General features: G+C 50.4%; 1 protein-coding gene across 3 annotated transcripts in view; it reads left to right on the top strand.

The window, feature by feature from the left end:
• The window catches only part of MKNK1 (MAPK interacting serine/threonine kinase 1), a 48,296-nt gene extending 43,454 nt beyond the window's left edge, over window positions 1–4,842 (top strand). For 2 of the 3 annotated variants that reach the window (XM_072649322.1, XM_072649321.1), the window contains exons 10-13: window positions 817–1,011; window positions 1,364–1,528; window positions 2,154–2,197; window positions 3,534–4,842. In XM_072649322.1, coding sequence (XP_072505423.1) covers window positions 817–1,011; window positions 1,364–1,528; window positions 2,154–2,197; window positions 3,534–3,762 — 633 coding nt within the window. In that variant the 3' untranslated portion in view covers window positions 3,763–4,842. The remainder of the gene's footprint in view (window positions 1–816; window positions 1,012–1,363; window positions 1,529–2,153; window positions 2,198–3,533) is intronic. The other variant, XM_072649323.1, reaches the window with a different exon arrangement.
• The last annotated feature ends 13,181 nt before the right edge of the window (window positions 4,843–18,023 follow it).

Raw genomic sequence — 18,023 nt, 5'->3', positions numbered from 1 at the left:
AGTCCCAAGGCCAGGGCCCGGGAGGAAGGGCATGAGGAGGAGTGCAGACAGCATCATTTAGAAATGACCAGGAAACCTTGTTGGAACCTCTTGAGTCATGTGGCTCAGTGTGGTTTGGCTTTTCATGTCATTGATATAGATGTTGTTTTCCTAATCTAAGCCAGCTTTACCCCTGGTACCAATCCAACTTGATCCTAGGGAGAGATACCATGTGCATTAGATCTGATCGAGCATTAGTTTGGTTCACCTCCTGAATGACCCTTTTTCTCCTTTGTTGTACAGATTAACTTTCTGAGAGGGGAAGGAAATGTAGGTGATGCAGAAACGAAAGGCAGCAACAAAATGATTTTTAGAAGAAAGATCTTGACAGGTGGGGTTGGAGGGTGAAGGAACTGGAGGAGAGGAGCTCAGGGCTGGGTTGTGAGGACGAGGGACAGGCTGACTGTGTTTGGCCCCAGAGGCACAGACCGGGGGCAGTGGGGACAGGGCAAAGAAACAGTTTGGATGTTGGGAAAACCTTCCTAGTGTTACTGCAGGTAGAGCATTGAGCTCGTCCTCCAGGAGGCCAGAGGGGAGGCTCCCTCAGCCAGCCCCTCCTCAGCTTGGCTTCGATCCCTTTTAGGAATCCCTGTAGCTGTGATTCTGCACTGCTGCCCCCGGGCAGCAGTCAGAAAAGGGGAGGACACAGAGGGCACCTTGGGGGTGGGGAATTCAGCTGCACAGCCCACTTTCAGAATGTCAAGCGTGTTTGCCCTGTACACTCTGTGTGCATTAGGGGCTTAACACATGCTCATCTCCCCCGATCCTCTCCTTTAGTGTGGCTCTGCCGAGTACATGGCACCCGAGGTGGTCGAGGTGTTCACTGAAGAGGCCACTTTTTACGACAAGCGCTGTGACCTTTGGAGCCTTGGGGTGGTTCTGTACATCATGCTCAGCGGCTACCCTCCCTTTGTGGGGCACTGTGGCACCAACTGCGGCTGGGACCGGGGAGAGGTGTGCCATGTCTGCCAGGTAAGGCCTAAGTCCTGAGGCTGCCTCCTGAGCAGCCCCCCGGCCTTCCACACCAGAACCCTGCCAGGAATCCTCTGCTACTCTGTCTCCTCAGTGCCTCTAATTACAGTTTATTTGATATCTTAGAGGGTGCAAAAGTCACTTCATAGAAGCTCTACTCAGGGCTCTTCATAACTGTGCAGGAATCCCAGCTCCCCCGCTTTGTTTTGCACCTAGAGAAACTGAGACCCAGAGATGTGAAAGGTCATCCCAGGGCTGATCCCAGGAACTCGGGAGTTGGGAGCAGAGGCAGGAGCAGGACAGATGGGTTGGAGGGTCCCATCAGGAAGGTGACGGACCTTTCTTTCCCCAGGACAGGCTGTTTGAGAGCATCCAGGAGGGGAAATATGAGTTTCCCGAGAAAGACTGGGCACACATATCTCCCGAGGCCAAAGACCTGATCTCCAAGCTCCTCGTACGTGATGCCAAGCAGAGGCTCAGTGCCGCCCAAGTCCTACAGCACCCCTGGGTGCAGGGGGTGAGTGTCTGGATGACCCAAGCCCTGAACGGAGGGAGGGCAGGGGCTGCCCCCCCCATTGTGGCTGAGCCCAGGTTCGAGTCCCAGCGTTCCCACTTTCTAGATGTATGGCCTTGAACAAGTTCTTTTGCCTCTGAGCCTCAGTTTCTCCATCTGTGAAGAGAGAGAAATGGGCTTGGTGGTCACCAAGGTCCTTTGTTGCTCTGAATCCTGTCACTCTCTGATTTCTAATCTAGCAGAGTGCTTGAGCAAATCAACACCTCTGAGCCTGTTTTCTCATTTGTAAAATGGGGTGCTGATTCTGGCACCATCCTCCCTGCCAGGGTGGTTGTAAGGAAAACACTATCAATTCCAAAGTGCTAAATGGGAGGCCCTGGTAATGAACAGAACTTCAGTTTATAGGATGTTTCTCTCCCCAGGAAGGGGAATACCACCAAAGCTATCACACCACACCCATTTCACAGATGAGTAAACTGAGGCTCTCAGACATAAAAGTAAAAGCAGTGACCTGGCTAAGGCCACACATCAAGGCTGTCCTTGCTGCCCAGGGGCATGGCAGTGCCAGCCCACTCCTGGGTGGGGAGGGTCAGCCTCATCCTGCAGCTCTCTGTTCTTCCTATTTTAGAAGGCTCCAGAGAGGGGATTGCCCACACCGCAGGTGCTCCAGAGGTAAGGAGGTCCGGGATGGGTCCGAGCTTGGTCCCTTAATGTGCCATCCTAGCTCTCCTCCTCATCCAGCACTTAGCACAGGGCCTGGCACAAAGCAGAGGCTTCCTTAATGCTTATTTATCTAACTTGACATCCAGGCCTGGGTAGGCTTTTCTCCCCTTTCTTCTCTCTGACCAAGCATCGTGTTGACTTCTCAGGGTAACAAGGGGTGGGCCAGCTTAGCCCAGGTCCCTGGTCATGGATCCTCAGGGGCCAAGTGATGAGGCTCTGGGCTGACCATGTCCTTGAGAACCCTTTAGCCTGAAGGAAATTATGCTTTTTCCCTTCCAGAGGGTTTTTGCTCCTAGTCCTCCTCCTATGGCTTTTGGGCGACCCCCCACTCCTGTCAGTTGTACATTCACTGTTCACAAATGGGCCTCTTGACCTGCCCCTCAGGGAGATGACAGCCAGTAAACCTGTGAAAACAGATCGTGGAATTTACCCTAAAGCCCAGACTGAAATAAGCAATTACAGGGTGATCCTGGTGGCCACAACCCCACAGTGGCTTGGGGAGCTGGGACTCAGGGTACAGTAGCACTCTAGGGTCTGAGACTGATTTCCCATCAAACTCAGGAGAATTTGTAGGTCCCAGGAAGGCTTGTCCTTCTTAGAGTTGAGTGTGTTTAGACAATCTGCCTCCCATTCCCACTGATTTGTCCTTAATAGCGAAGCCCTTTCCCATTCCTGGAGTGTTGAGGGAGGGGACCTGCCCAGAGTCACCCTTCCAGGGTTCCAAACCCACTTACTCCCTCTGCCTTAGCAGGCTCTTGCCCCTCTGGGGCCCAGGCTGCTCCACTTACTGAACCCAGAATGCCTCTGAGCTATTCCCAAACATCCTCCCCTTAAACAGTGGACAGATTCTTTTAAGAAATGATGAAGTGTTTACTATGTGCCAAACACTGCAGGTCTTTCCTTGAGGATAGCAGGACAGAAGCTTCCATTCTGATCCCGGGAGACCTCGCACGATGGGGAGAGGGGCTGGGAATGGGCATTTTGGTTTAGGAGGTTACTGGGATTGGGAGGGGTCTTACACCTCCCCTCTGGCAGTAACTCACTTCCAGAGGGCAGTGGGCCCAGCCCTGAAGGGGGCTCACCAAAGGTGCTTTCCAGGATGCTTTGGGCCTGTGGCACATCCATGGGATGATGGCTCAGCCTCCCAGGGGAAGACCTTGGCAGCCCATGGAGGCATTCTTCAGTATTGAACACTTTAATCCACATGCAGAAGCTGAGGGGGGAAGGCCACGGTCCAGCTAGAAAACGGGCTGAGCCATCCCTCTCCTCCCTGGCTCTCTCCTAGGAACAGCAGCACCAAAGACTTGACGCTGTTTGCAGCCGAGGCCATTGCCCTGAACCGCCAGCTGTCCCAGCACGAGGAGCATGAGCTGGGGGAGGACCAGGAGGTGCTGAGCGAAGGCCTCTGCTCCGTGAGGCTCTCCCCTCCCTCTAAATCTCGCCTGGCACGGCGGCGAGCCGAGGCGCATGCCAGCCGCCATGGAGAGCCTGAGCCTGCCCTGGAGGCCCTGTGACAGTGGGGCTCCGCCTCCACTCACCTCCAGTAATGGCTCCCAGGTGGGAAGGCCGGCACCCTTCTGCCACCCAGCCGTCCGTCCCTCAGCATCTTCTCAGCCCCAGCGTGTCTGTCTGCGGCTCAGCACTTGCTCACAAACACAATTCATCTCTTTCTCCCCCTCCCTCCCCCTTCTGGTCATTCTAGTATTCTCCAGGGGGCCTTGAGAATGAGACTTTCTCCAAGGAGGTTGTCATCGGAAAAGATAACAGTCACTTGTCACTTTGACTAATAGGGTCATTTCATCTGGCTCCTGAATCCAGTACAGGCAGCAGTGCTGCTCTAAGTCAGGTTTGAAAAGTATTTAGGTGGCTGCTGCCATGCAGACAACAGGCCTCTCCCTCCCTCCCTCCCTCCCCCGCTCCATCCACCCATGATACACATGGTCTCCTTGTGCTGCTCTCCAGCCTTCTCGCCTTCTCCCCCTGCACCAACCTCCGACTCAGGAATGGAAGAGGCAGTATTCTGATTTTCCAGTTCAAGGCATCAGATCCATCTTCCCATTTCCAGCCTGTCCCCAAGCATGTGAAATGCATCGGTCTTGTCTTGCTGTGAAGGAACTGTCCCTACTGTATCAACCTCTTCTTCACTTGTAGTTGCTGCTAAAGTTCATTTAAAAAGAAAAAACAAAGTGTTAGCTGTGCTGTCCTGGCATGGGGGACCCACACACAGTCGGGCTCATTTATCCTCCCCAGCATGTGGGGGTTTTGTTTGAAGTCTCTCCCTCTTCCTCAGCTCTTTTAAACTATGATTTGAGAAGCCAGGGCTGACTGGGAATCCCTGAAGAACGTGGATCCCGTCAAGTGGAGGCAGCCCAGGTGGTGGTGGCCAGCTGGAGGTGGCTGGGCAGGAATGAGGGGGAGCTGCTGCCCCACATTAGGTCAGAGTAGGTTGGAGGTCCGGAGGTGCCAATGGATTTTTATATATTGTGCTGTATGGATGACTAGCATTAAGAAATATGAACACACCTATTTAAGACTTTTATACACTGATGGTGATGTTTTGAGGTGTAGTTTTAATAAAATTATTTTTAGTATAATTGGAGTGTTGTCCTTGGTGCTTTCAAGGGGTAAGGGTGGGGAACAGAGTATGTTTCACGGTAGCTTCTCTCCCTTCATTAACTAGAATTTGAGTTCAGTTCAGCAAGACAGTTATTAAGAACCTACCTGCCATGTTTGTGCCAGGCCTAAACTCGAGCTGTCACAGCCTCTGCCCTCCACGTACTTACACTGCCCTGGGGGATACAACTTGTACAGGACCAATCATAATCCAAAGGTATGGGGTCTGATGGGGAGAGGGGTGGACAGGAGATCAAGCCAGGAAGGCTTCATGGAGCTTGCCCTGCCTGAGCTCACCCTTGGAGAAAGAAGGGATGAGCAGGTGCATTCCAGGGTGGGGAACAGATTGAATAAGAAGCCGCTGGAGGACACCACGTTGTGCACACACATGGTCATGCTCTCCCTCTTGCTCACTTGTTCTCTTGTTGCCTATGGGCTGTATTGTAGAAGTATAAACATTTGAGGGCCATGGACTGCACTAAGGTCTCAGTGCATGAGCACATTCCCTAGGCTCGACACAGACTACTTGGAGCCTCTGCTGGGGACTCAGAATATCAGAGACTTGACCTCTAATTAAATATTAATTAAATGAATAGGAATTTTTTCCTTACTTTCCCCAATAACCGGCCAACCCGAGTGTGCTTCAAGACCTCCAGTGCTGGGGAGCTTCCCTCCGAAGCCCCTTCCTCTCCCCCTGCTTGCTAGGAAATTTCCCTTCACACAGGCCTCTGTCACTGCCCTCCTCTTCCCTTTACTATTAAACAACCCTGGGGTGATGGAAGATGGCTATCTTGTCCCCCTTGCGTCCTAAGGCTTCAGCATCCCCATCTCCTTCAGTTGGCCCTCAGATCGCCAGCCCCCTTCACCATCCCCACCCCCGCCTGGTTATGCATGTCTTTCCTAAGCACAGTCCCAGGCCTATGCCAGCCTTGGTAGGAGGAGAAGGGGGGTGAGGTGAGATCTGCCTCTAAGGTGCCACATTTCTTCTCCTAGCCCTTCATCCCACGGTTGGGCTCCAGGGCCTATTCTGGACCTTCCACGGCATCCTAGAGCTCGTTTCACCCACGGATCCCTTGGGGGCAGAATTCAAACAGAAGGTGAAGACTTCACTGACTTGAGTTTCTCCGACCCCTGACCCCTCCTTGGCAGCCTTCAGGTGGCCTTTCCCTCCATTAGAATCTGAGGAGTACCTGGAAGGCAGGGGCAGGGACAGACATCTCCAGGGCTCTTCAGTCCCTGTTGCCTGGGCTCAGAATTTATACAATTAACAATATCTGTATGTTGACAATTTACATATTAAGTGTAAAGTTAGACTTGAATATTTACGGTTTTATTTGTACCCTGTGACCACTCCAGGAAGAAGAGAGCTGCCCCTGCCCCCTTCCCCTCACCCCCTGCAACATGATCCCTATTCACAGATGAGTATAGAGCTGGAAGGTCAGTCATTCATTTTACAGAGAAGGAAACTGAGACTCCAAGCCGAAGGTAGATAGGCCGTGCCCTCCCAGTAAGTGGCAAAGCTGGGATTTGAACTCCTTCCACCAGGATGCAAGGCTGTTTATACAGACGATCTGGGGCTAGCCAGCCCCTCTTATACCAGAGGTTCTGATGAGGTCAGTGTCCTGAGCTCGGTCCTCTGCTGCAGGGGGTTCTGCCCAAGATGAGTGAGGAACTGAAGGCCTGAAAGGGTGTGGACCCATTATTCTGGGAACATCTGCTGTTGGAAGCTTGCCATAGTGACAGAGTCCTGGGACAAAGCAGATAGAGCAGACAGACCTTCCTCTCCAAGAGCCTATGAAGTGATGGGGTTGGGGAGCCCACCAGAACAATTTGGTATGATAGAGGAAGAGAGGTTGCGGCAAAGGAGTGGTCCAGGCAGGCGCCTACGAACTGTTAGAAGTAGAGACCACTTTCTCTTGGCCAGAGGCTCCCAGAGAAGGTGGTGCCTGAACCTAGGGCCTTGGAAGAAGGAATGGATGCAAGTCTGCTGAAGCCCCCTGGGAGGGAGGTGGGGGGTGGGCCACTGAAGGAGCAAAGGGACAAACAGGAAATGGGGAGAGGGTTGGCTGGCAAGTCCAGGATGTGAGAAACAGCGGCATGAAAGCAGACTGGCCAGGCAGACTGGAGCTGAATCCCTAGGCCTTGGACACTAAGGGCAGGAGTTTATTCTGTAGGAAGTGCCAGAAGGGTTTGAGTAGAAGAGGCCATGATATTGAGTGGGGACATTAGGGAGATACTGTGAGCTGGCAAAGGAAAGAAAAGACCTGATTCCTGGACCCAGGGAACATAGAGGTTAATTAGGTTGTGCTACCCTTAGGAGGCAGGATGGCAGAGTGGAGAGAACTGGCTCCAGAGTTGGGTTCAGGTCCTGCCCCTGACGTAAACAGGCTGTGTGACCCTGGGCAAGTCACAGCCTCTGGAGATACCTATGTCTCCTTGGAGCTTCCTCTACCATTGAAATTGCAGATCCAGGCTGTCTGCTCGAAAATCCTTTGGTAGAGATCTCAGGAGCCATCTAGTTAGGCCTGGAGAGGAATCCCAGTTCCCCCTTCCTCCACCACACCCCATCATCATCCTCTCCACTTGAGCAGCTCAGAGCAGGAGCCTTCCCAACCTGTGAAGGGGAGTCTTCCCTCCTGCTTAGAGCCAGGGACTGGGGGCTGTCCTCCCCAGAGCTCTTTCATCCAGGGCATTGGAGGGGTAGACTTTTTACAGTGTCCAAAGCCCCTGTCTGACGAGGAATCTCCTTCCTCTTCACGTCTCCTGTCAACTGCCAGGTATTCTGTCCACTTGGACAGACTGGGCCCCATGAGGCTGGTCAGACTGGGGTCCCCATGAAGTGGGACAGACAGATATAGTCCCAGAATGGGTTCTGAGGCCTAGTTCCAGCCCCTGAAGAGCACTTAACCTCTCTGTCCAGTCTAAGAATTAGGGCTGGGACCTGATGCTTCTGGGAGTAGGAAGTATATAGGGGAGAAGGGAGAGAGAAGACTGGACAGTGGCCGAAGGGTCTCCTCCTCCAAAGATAGAGAAGGCAGGGTGGAATGGTGGACAGAGTAGGAGGCATTTGGGATCAAAGGACTTAGATTTTGCTACCTTTGTGACCCTGGGCAAGTCCGTTCCCCTCTTTGGGATTTACTTTCATCCAATTTAATTAATGAAGCAACAAATATGTTCCAGGCAACGGGAAAGCCTTCCCTCTCCCCAAGGAGATTCCACTCTAAAGGTGTGTCTGGAGAGGTGATGGACAATAAGCTCTCCAGATCAGCAACCAGGGTGACTTAAGGAAAGGGAGGATGCTAACACCTAGGGAGGAGGGACCAGGGAAGGCTTCACGGGGGAGGTGCTCCCTCCCCAGCTGAGCCTTGAAGGGAATAGAGCAAGAGTGAGCCCTACATGTGCAGAGACATCCATGCATGGTGAGGCTCAAAGGGAGGAAGAATAAGCATCGCTAGCCTCTTCTCACCCCACCCTTCTCCCAGGGAGACTTTCATTCCTACCAGGAGGGCAGGCAGGAGGTTGGGGCCAGTGGCCACCCTACTGTCCTCATAGAAAGAAGGTAGCCAGAAGCACATCCATCCATCTGCTTTCTTACGTATCGTTAGTCTAGGGGCTATGATCTAGTTCCATCTAACATCTGGTCACTTTGTCATTTTAGGGGGAAGGGGGACCCTGAGCTCTATACCCAAAGACTTGGCTCCTTTCCTACCTAACACCAGATCCACAACGAACACACATAGTGAATAGCAAAGAAGCCCATTTATCCAAATGGAAGCAAAGCAGAAATGAAAGAAGGTAGAACATATACCAGACAATTCAGAGTAAAGGCACTCTCCCATCAGGAGCGAGAATTTTGTTGTTCATTCATTTCAGCCATGTCTGACTTTCCATGACCCAATTTGGGGTTTTCTTGGCAAAGATACTGGGGTGAGGGTTGCCATTTCCTTCTCTAGCTCATCTTACAGATGAGGAAACTGAGGCAAACAGGATTAAGTGATTTGTCCAGGGTCATACAGCAAGGAAGTGTCTGAGGCTGGATCTGAACTCATGTCTTCCTGATTCTAGGCCCAGTTGTCTATCCACTGCACCACCTAGCTGCCCCCAAACCAAGAGAGTCCTTGAGCTCACCCAAGAGGAAACTCCCCGCAGTCTCTAGAATAGAGACATGATGGAGATTTCCAGCTCCTTCCATGCTGGCTCCTTCCCAGAAGTCTTTTCCTTCAGCAACCTGAAATGGGGTTGATCTCTTCCTCATTCTCTCTCAAAGAGGCAGGAAAACTCCAAAGCCACTGGATACTCAAAGAAGACTTGATGGTTCCCTAAGGGGGTGGGCCCTTAAGAATCTCTCTGGCAAATTGGCCAAAGTTGGTGCTCTTCTGCTTTTACTAGCTCCCACCCACCCCTCACAGATGGCAGGGCATTCATCTCCGCCAAGAAGAAGGAAGTCCTATAACCATGGGGTTGGGTTGCATTAGAGATGAGAATGAGTTGCCTTCTTGCCATGGAAGCCTCAACTGTTGTAAAATGCAGGGCTTGGAAACCATGATCCCTGAGGTCCCCTCCAGCTTCAAGTCCTCCCTTTCTAAGTGATTTCTCCTTCCTTTGGCCCTGGGAGATCTACACATGCCTCTCTGGTGGGACTTCCCAACCTTCTATTTTGGAGTCCATTACCTGTTCATTTCCTTGTAGGCTCCTTCAAGGCAGAGACCAGCAGTCCCCTCCAATGTCCTCTACCCAAAGTAAATGTATCCAATAAATGTCTACTGGATGAAGACTTTGAGGACCTTGAACAATGTATCTAGAGGATGGTGGTCAGCATACGGACACCAAGGAAAAAGCTGTTGGAAAATCAGATGAGAGAATTGGAGATGTTGAGCACAGAGAAGCCTTCAAGGTGATACTCAGTTCTCCTGAAATAACCATCAGACTGGCTCTTTGTGGCCCCTGTGGGCAGAATCAGGAGCCGTGAATGGAAGTCAGTGGCAGAGAGGCCAGTATAGACTAGTTTAATAATGAGAGCCATCCCGGAGTGGAATGGGCTGCTTCAGGAGGTGGTGAGCTCCTCCTTACTGGTAGTGAGCAAGCATGACTACCTGCTAGGAAAGATGTAGGGGGGCGGGGATTCCCCTGCTCGGGTCTCAATGGGACTGGCCTCTGCCTCTGACATCCCAACCAGTTCTAAAAGGTTGTGTCCGTGCCTTTCCTTGTCCAAAGCTTGAGGCTGCCTCTGGGGTTACCTCAGCATCTTGATGAGGTTTAGCAAATTGTAACCCCATAGGATCACTGGATTTAAAATAGTAAGACCTAAGAGTCATGGGGTTGTTTTACAAAGGAGGTAACAGAGGCTTGAGAGGAAAAGGTTCCTGCTCAAGACCACACATTGGCCAAGCCAGGATTCTGATCCAGGGACCTCCCGCTGTCTGCCTTCTCCTCCACCTCCTGAGGCCTTCTATGATTTTTTTCACCCACTGGTGCTACTCTGGCTGATCTGGTGAGTCACTGCAGACTACAGGGAAAGGAGGGCCTCATCTGGAAAACTCTGTGAGGGAGCGGAGTCCCTTTCTCCTCTGAGTGGACTGGAAAGGGAGGTGGAGGTGGAGAGAATCCCTCCCTCTCCCCAGCCCTCCCATGCAGGAAACAGCCTCTCTAGAGACCCAGGGAAGGGGCTGAGTGGGGAGTTGCAGGGGAGAGTTGAGATCAGGAATGAGGGGGAGAGCTCTGTCTTGGAGGCTAACTGGCAATGGCCTGGTTGTTGGTCCCACCAGCTAGTCAGGACTTGTCACTCCAGCATCCAGCCAGAGTCCCCCTCTCCCAGAGGCAATGCAGTGGAATGGAGGAGGGCTCAGGATCTCTGGGCCCTAGTACTTGCTTTTCCAGGGGCTCCCTAGGGAACCTGGGCCAATTCACCCAATCTTTCTGGGCCTATGTTTCCTCTACTGTCAAACGGGGAAGTGAATGTAGAACAGTGAGTAAGAGGATCCAGATTTATGTCCTAACTCTGGGGTGGCCACAGGCAGCTAGGTAGTACACCAGGTAATGTTCTACACCTGGAATTGGGAAGGCCTGGATTCAAATCCTGCCTCAGACACTCACTGCCTATATGGCCCAGGGCAAGTCATTTACCCTCTCTCAGCCTCAATTTCCTCATCTGTAAAATGGGAACAGTAACAGCATCTCCCTGCCAGGGTTGTGGTGAGGATCAAGAGTTTATAAACAACGCGCATTGCTCTCCAAACCTTGCAGGGCTCTATAAATGCTAGCTGTTAAGTCATCCATCTTTTCTGGGCCTCAATTTCCTCTTCTGTCAAGTGGAGCAGTTGGACTTTGATGGTCTCTAAGCTCCCAGGGATCTGCGCTTGTCTCTGTACTGTCCAACATTTCTATCAGTTCCTTGGACAAAGCCACACTTACCACATTGGCAGGAGCCATGAAGCCAACAGGAGGAGGGAATCAGCATTGACACAGCACTGTGTGTCAATGATACAACACTGTGTGCCAGGCTCTGTGCTAAGTGCTTTTTACAATTATCTCATCCGATCCTCACAACAACCCTGGGGGGGGGTGTGCTATTATTATCATCCCCATTTTATAGTTGAGGAAACCAAGGCAGACAGACTGGATGCCAAGTGAAACTCCTAGAAAGCCCAGAGACTAGAATTTGGGCCAAATTAAAGAAATAAAGCTGGACAAGTGTAAAGTCTTACACTTGGGTTCAAAAAACTTACCTCCCCAGTTATAAGGATGGGAGTAGCATGGTTAGACAGAAAGTGTTCTGAAAAGGATCTGGAGGTCTTAGTGGGCCACAAGCTCAACAAGCACCAGCACTGTTGCACAGCAGCCAGACAAGCTAATGGAATTTTACATAGTGTTAAGAGAGGCAGGCACCCATCCATCTCTTTCTGTTTGCTCGGGTCACATCTGGAGCCTTGTATTCAGTTATGGGCACTACTTTGGAAGAACACTGAGAAACTGGAGAACAATGAAGGGCAAACAGGGTCAGGGAGGGGACTTGAATTCATGCCATATGAGGATCAGTTCAAGGAAGGAGGGATGCGTATCCCAGAGAAGAGTCAGGACACAGGAAGCTGTCTTCAAATATTTGAAGACTTGTTATGTGGGGAGAGGAAAGGGTTTGTTCTGCTTGGTCCCAGAGGGTAGAAACAAGAAAAATAATTGGAAGCTGCCAAGAAACAGTAAATTTAGGCTTGATGTCAGGAAAAACCTCCTCAGCGTGGAATGGGCTGCTTAGCAAGGTAATGAGCTCCCCTTCCTTGGAGACCTGTGAGCAGAAGCTGGAGACCCAGATGCTGGGAAAGTGGTATGGATCTTCTTGTTCAGGCTGTGATTGGATCAGATGCCTCTGAGATTCTGCGATCCTGAGAGTATTTCCTTTTCTGAAAACCTCTCTGGCTGGGAGGGTAGGGTGCTGGGCAGAGAAGGGAGCAAGTAGGAGGGAGGGAGGCATCATGGACTTGCAGCCTCTGGACCCTTATTGAATTAGAACCTGGGAAAGCCCCTGACAGAAGTGGACACCCAATACAGCCCTTCCTCTGCCTCTGAGCCCCTTCCTCCTCCTCTCCCCTGGGTCAATATCTCCTCCTCCCCATACAGCCTGGGGGTGAGGGAACTGTGTCACACACACACACACACACACACACACACACACACACACACACATCCCTTGGGCATCTTCTCCCCAGTCTCCCCTCCTCCGGCCAGCATCCCCATCACCATGGCAGCTTGTTGCCGTGGAAGCCAGCTTGAGAGCCAGGCCAGGCTGTTGGCATCCTCCGCATGGCCCCCAGGAAGCCGCTCATTCCTTTGAAGAACCAGGGATTCATCACATGGCCTACCCCCAACCAACCTTCCCTCCTCCAGGAAATCAAACAGACCTCAGCCTCTCCAGCACCAGCCTTGTCTCCCCACCCACACTCTGCCCCAGGGGCTTAAAGAGGTGGACAGCTCCTCCCTTCTCCCAGACCTTCCTTCCCCAAAGAAGATGGGCAAACCTGGAATGGACTTCCAAAACCGCCCCTCTGTCCTTCATTGTGAACACCTCCACCCTTCCTGCTTTCCAGCTGCTTCAGCTAGAGCCCTCCTGTTTATTAAGCTGGACATTCTTCCCCACATCTACCCTAAATCGCCAGCCTCAGTGCTCCTCTCACCCCTAACCCAAAGGAGCTGCTCCCCCTCCCTCCTTCTCTGCCCTTTGCCTTCTACATCAATTCCCACCCCCCTCATTTCCAGGCTTCTTTCCCAGATTCTGAAATCCAAGCTTTCCCAGCCTGATTTGAAGTGGGCAGGAGTCAACCAGACACTCATTTTTATACCACCTTGGGCAACTTCCTCCCTCCCTCTCCTTGGACTTCATTTTCTCCATCTTCTATAAAATGAAGTGGAAGGTCTCTAAGCAAACAGCCCCTCTCCTCTGCTCCCTCCCCCATTCAGCTCTGACCTTCCTGCTGTGATCCTATACCCTGTGTTGGCAGAGGCCAGAGGAGCATCTAGTTCCATCTCTATTGGGCAAGATTCCCCTTTATAGCGTCCTCAACAAGTAGCTGTCGGAGCATCGTCCTCAAGCTGGTGGTTGTTGCTGTGTTTGTCCTTTGTTCTCAAAGAGGACCATGACATCAAGATGATGACATGACTTGCAGTTGACTTTGATCTGAATGAGGGAGGGCTGTGCAAGATCACCAACCTCACTTTCTCCTTCTGAGCCATCTAGGTCCAGTGGCCTGATATTTATCAGAACAACTGGTGATGGCCCAAGATACAATGGGTGACCCTGGTCCTTTCAGGCTGAGGTCTTACCACATTCTCACTTTGAGTGAATACACCTTAAGCTGGAAAAGATCTTGAAGGCTAGCTAGTCTCACCCCCTCAGGGGGAGAGCATGAGGCCAAAGAGACTGTGACTAGCCCAAGGCCACACAGTTTGTAAGTAGCAGAGTCCAGATTAAAGCCCAGACCCTCTGACACCAAAGGCAGCGTTTCCCACTGTGCCCGTGATGCTTTTACTTGAAGACCTCCAATGGGAGAGGCAGCCTGCTCTTCTCTGGGACAGCTCTGGCCTGAAGGGTTTCCTGCCACCCTGCCTAACTCTCCTGGTTCTGCCTTCAGCAGGGCTGGGGCTCCAGCACTGAACAAGCTGCCTTCTCCACGTGACAACTGTTGAAATGTTTCAGCCTCTCTCCTTCTGCAGCTGCTGATGGTGTGGGCACAGATGCTGGAGGTGTGTACACAGTTAACCAATAACCATAGCAATGACAGAAACCCTTTATTTGGTGTGTACTGTACACTGGACTCCCCCACTGTGCGGGGGAGAAAGTTCAGCTCAGACACAGGCTCAGCTCTCCTGGAGTCCCCGGTTTGGGGCAGGGATAGAAGCAGGCTAAGACCAGATCACTCTGATAAACAGTGTTCTCTAGTAATACACTCAAGGATCTAGTTTAATGCCCTATGAGGTGAAGGAGGAACAGAGAAGGCTTCCATTTGAGGACCGATTCGAAGAATGGGTAGAAATTCAAAAGGTAATGAAAGAGAGGGAGGATGTTCTAGGCAGATGGCACGGCCTGAGCCAAAGCATAGAGATGAGAGAGCACAAAGTGTGGTTAGGAAGTATGGGTGTTTGAGTCTGAAAAGGGGAGCAATAGATCACAGAGTTGGAAGGGTGAGGTGGTCCCAGATTGTGTCTGTCAGGCAGACAGATTTGAGACTCTCCCATACCACTCTTTTCACTCTGTCATCTCAGTGACTTTCTGGACCAAAGTGCTCCCTCTCTGGCCATCATTCAACTTCCCCATTAACATGTAAGCTCCTTGAGGGGAGAGACTGTATCTGCTTTTTCTATTTGTATCCCTAGGATTAAGCACAGTGCCTGGCACACAGCAGGTGCTGTAGAAATGCTCCTTCCCTTTCTTTGCTCTCCTACATTGTCTCCTATGTGATTCTGAGTAACTGTGTGCCTCAGTTTCCTCATCTATAGTATGAGAACAATAATTCCAGCATTCTTTATACACTATGAGTGCTGAGGGAGAGAATGCATATTTAAGAATTATAACATTATAGAAAATGTTTGGCTTCATTCCTGTAATTATTCATCTTCCTAAACAACCTAGCAAAAACTGAGAGGAATCTGCTTTCTCTGAGTCCATACCCCTCAGAAGTGGGGGACAGATCCTAGAAATGTGGTGGTGGATTCAAGGGGAGCCAGCCCAGAGTGTGAGTTCCCCACATACAATCCACAAGGCAGAGAGTGAAGTCTACTACAAGTGGAGACAAATGATACTGTCCTTTCTCCACTGTCCTTGTTGTATATATTCAACTCCCAGACTCCTATCGACAACAGCTCCTATTGCGTAAGGCTCACTGGTCTACAAAGTGCTCTTCTCACAACTGCCACGTAAGGAACGCTTGGGTGCAAAATTTGCCACGCTTATTATACATGTAAGCCAGAGAATCCTGATATGTGACTCCTCATGGCCGAAATCTGAGCACAGTACTCCCTGTAGTGGGTTCCCAAGGCTTCCAAAAGAAATTCCAAACTCTATCCTGATATTCAGGGCCTTATACGATCTGGCCCTAGCCTTTTTTCACATCTGTTCCAGCCAAAAGGGTCTACTAGTGGGACCCTGATGTCAGGCTCCCCTCCCCAGCCTCCAAACCTTAGCTCACACTGTTCCCTCCTGCTGAAAGAGGTCTCAGCATTTTCAGTAGTTCAAATTATGTCCAATCCTAGTCTGTCTGTATATGTATGTATCTATAGCTATATATATACATACACATATATGTATATGTGTGTATGTATGTATGTGTATACATATATGTGTATATGTGTATACATATATATGTATATATGTGTGTATGTGTATACATATATATATATATATATTCATATATATATATATGAACAGCAGGCCATCTTCATCATCACTGATGCCCTTTTCCTTCACTCACTTGACCATAGCCAAGAGTCAGGAGATCTGGCCTCCAGTTACCTTTCAAATGCTTAGCAATTTTGTGAATTTTGGAAGAATTTTTTCCTTCTTTGGGTCTCAGTTTCCACCTCTGTAAAGGGAGATTGGACTAGTCCTGGTCCTGCCTCTCTGCCAAGGTTATTGGCAAGCTCAAGTGGAAACTTCCCAATGGAAGCTATTGGCTTTCCATCGCACCAGAAGCCCCACCACCATGGGCTTGTGTTAAGGTCTGCCTTGGAAATAATGTGACAGTGATCAGACTTCGCCAGAGATTCCAAGGGTCCCAGAGCCTCAATAGCTTCTCTGAGAAGGAATCATCTGGTTTTCTTTTGGAGATTTTCAGTGATGAGGAGCCAACTACCTCTATTCTAGGACTGCCTTTTTCTGTTTGCATTATCTACTATTATTTTCAGGCATTTTGGCAGCCCCAGCTCTCAACCCCACAGCCTTTGTTAGAGACTGTTTCTTGCAGGGGACTCATTCTCTTTTCTGTTCTAGGAAGACAAGCAAGAAATTTAAAACAGCTCTCTGGTGAACTCAACTCATTGTGTCTGGCATTGATTAGAAAGAGCTCAAGGAAGAGCCCAGGGAGTGATAGCTCTGTGCAAGAAGAAGAAGCAGGAAAGAGGCAAGAGAGAAAAATGTCTTTAGTCGGAGCCATATTCCTGGCCTTAGATGGAGCCCTGACCCCACTCACAGACTAAACCTCAATCCACCCATCCAGTCACAGACTGAGCTCTGATCCTGGTCACAGATAGCCTTCATCCTTGCTCAGTTGAGACTGATCCCTAATCCCACCCCCTATGCCCTGGTCATACACAGAGCCCCCAATCCCAGGCACAGACAGAATTATAATTACATCACCAGTCATCTCATAATTACCTGCTGCTTAGTCTCAGTCAGTGCCAATGGAGATACCAGGGACGAGAGCTTCCAGCCTGTCCCAAGTTCAAGGGCCAAGCTTGGGTCCCTGGTCTGCTGAGAGGGGGAGGGTCAAAGATGGTGGAAAAGATCCTTTGGCATCCAGCATAGTCAGACAGCCCCCAGTACTGTGCATACAGTGGAGCAGGGGATGTCTCTGCTCAGAGCCTGCAAATAAGGGTTTTTCATGCACAATTATTTTGATATCTCCTTCTGCAACAGATCACCAGGGGATAAATTCTGAGTCCTGGGGACTCAGGCTGTCATTTGTTGCCTAATTAGAGGAGTAATCGGATCTCATTCTAGCACTGAAGCTACAGATTTGAACATCTGGGGACAAAGGCCTCCATTATCCAGGAATGTCTGGTCCAGGAAGAAGAGGAGAGATTTTCAGGAGGAGGAGAGTTGTGCACATTCCCATTACAGATTCTCAGGGCTGGATGGGGCCTCAGAGGGCACCATCTTTGTAGTCAGAGAGGAAAGATACCCTACAACCTCTTTGACAGGGGATTATCTAGACTGCTTGATCACTTCTAGTGGTGGGGAGCTCACTACTTTATGAGATGTTCCCTCTCCAACTCAAGCCCCTCCCCCCATTTCATTGTGGTAGAGCTCTCATTATTAGCTAGATCCATTATATTTGAAGGTCCCCTACAACAATGCAGATCTGAGTCATCCATGCATTGCTCCTGGGGGCTCTGAAAAGAAAAACCAAACAAACAAATCTGTCCCCATCCCCTTCCTAGGGGGGCCCTTGAGCTTTCATACCCTCCCATGATGCTCCAGGCTACACAACCCCAGTTCCTTCAACCCATCCCTGTATGATGGGTACTCCAGACCCCTCTCCATCCTGGCCACCCTCCTCTGGACACTGTGGTGCTCAGGATTTACACTGTGTATCCCTGTTAGATAGTTATTTTCACGTTGTATTCCAAGCTTGACACACCATAAGTACTTAATAAATGCTTGTTGACTGACTGAAGACAGTCTAGTCAAAGTCTGATGAAGATAGTAGCACCCTCCCCTCCCTCTTCACAAAAGCCCTGTCTGTCTTCACACAGGCCAAGGTCACAGTAGCATTTTTGATAGTCACTTGGCACTATTGACTCATATTGAACTTCTGGTCTCCTCAGACCCCAAGATCTTTTTCAGAACAACTACTGTTTGTCCATGCTTCCCTCATCTTATACTTGTGGATTTGAGGTTTTTTGTAACCAGGTTCAAGATTTCACATTTATCCCCATTTAATTTCCTATTATCACATTA

The sequence above is a fragment of the Notamacropus eugenii genome, chromosome 2, assembly GCF_028372415.1.
Source record: "Notamacropus eugenii isolate mMacEug1 chromosome 2, mMacEug1.pri_v2, whole genome shotgun sequence".
NCBI lineage: Eukaryota > Metazoa > Chordata > Mammalia > Diprotodontia > Macropodidae > Notamacropus > Notamacropus eugenii.
Note: the sequence above shows the minus strand (reverse complement) of the source record. Positions and strands in the feature narration are given on the sequence as shown.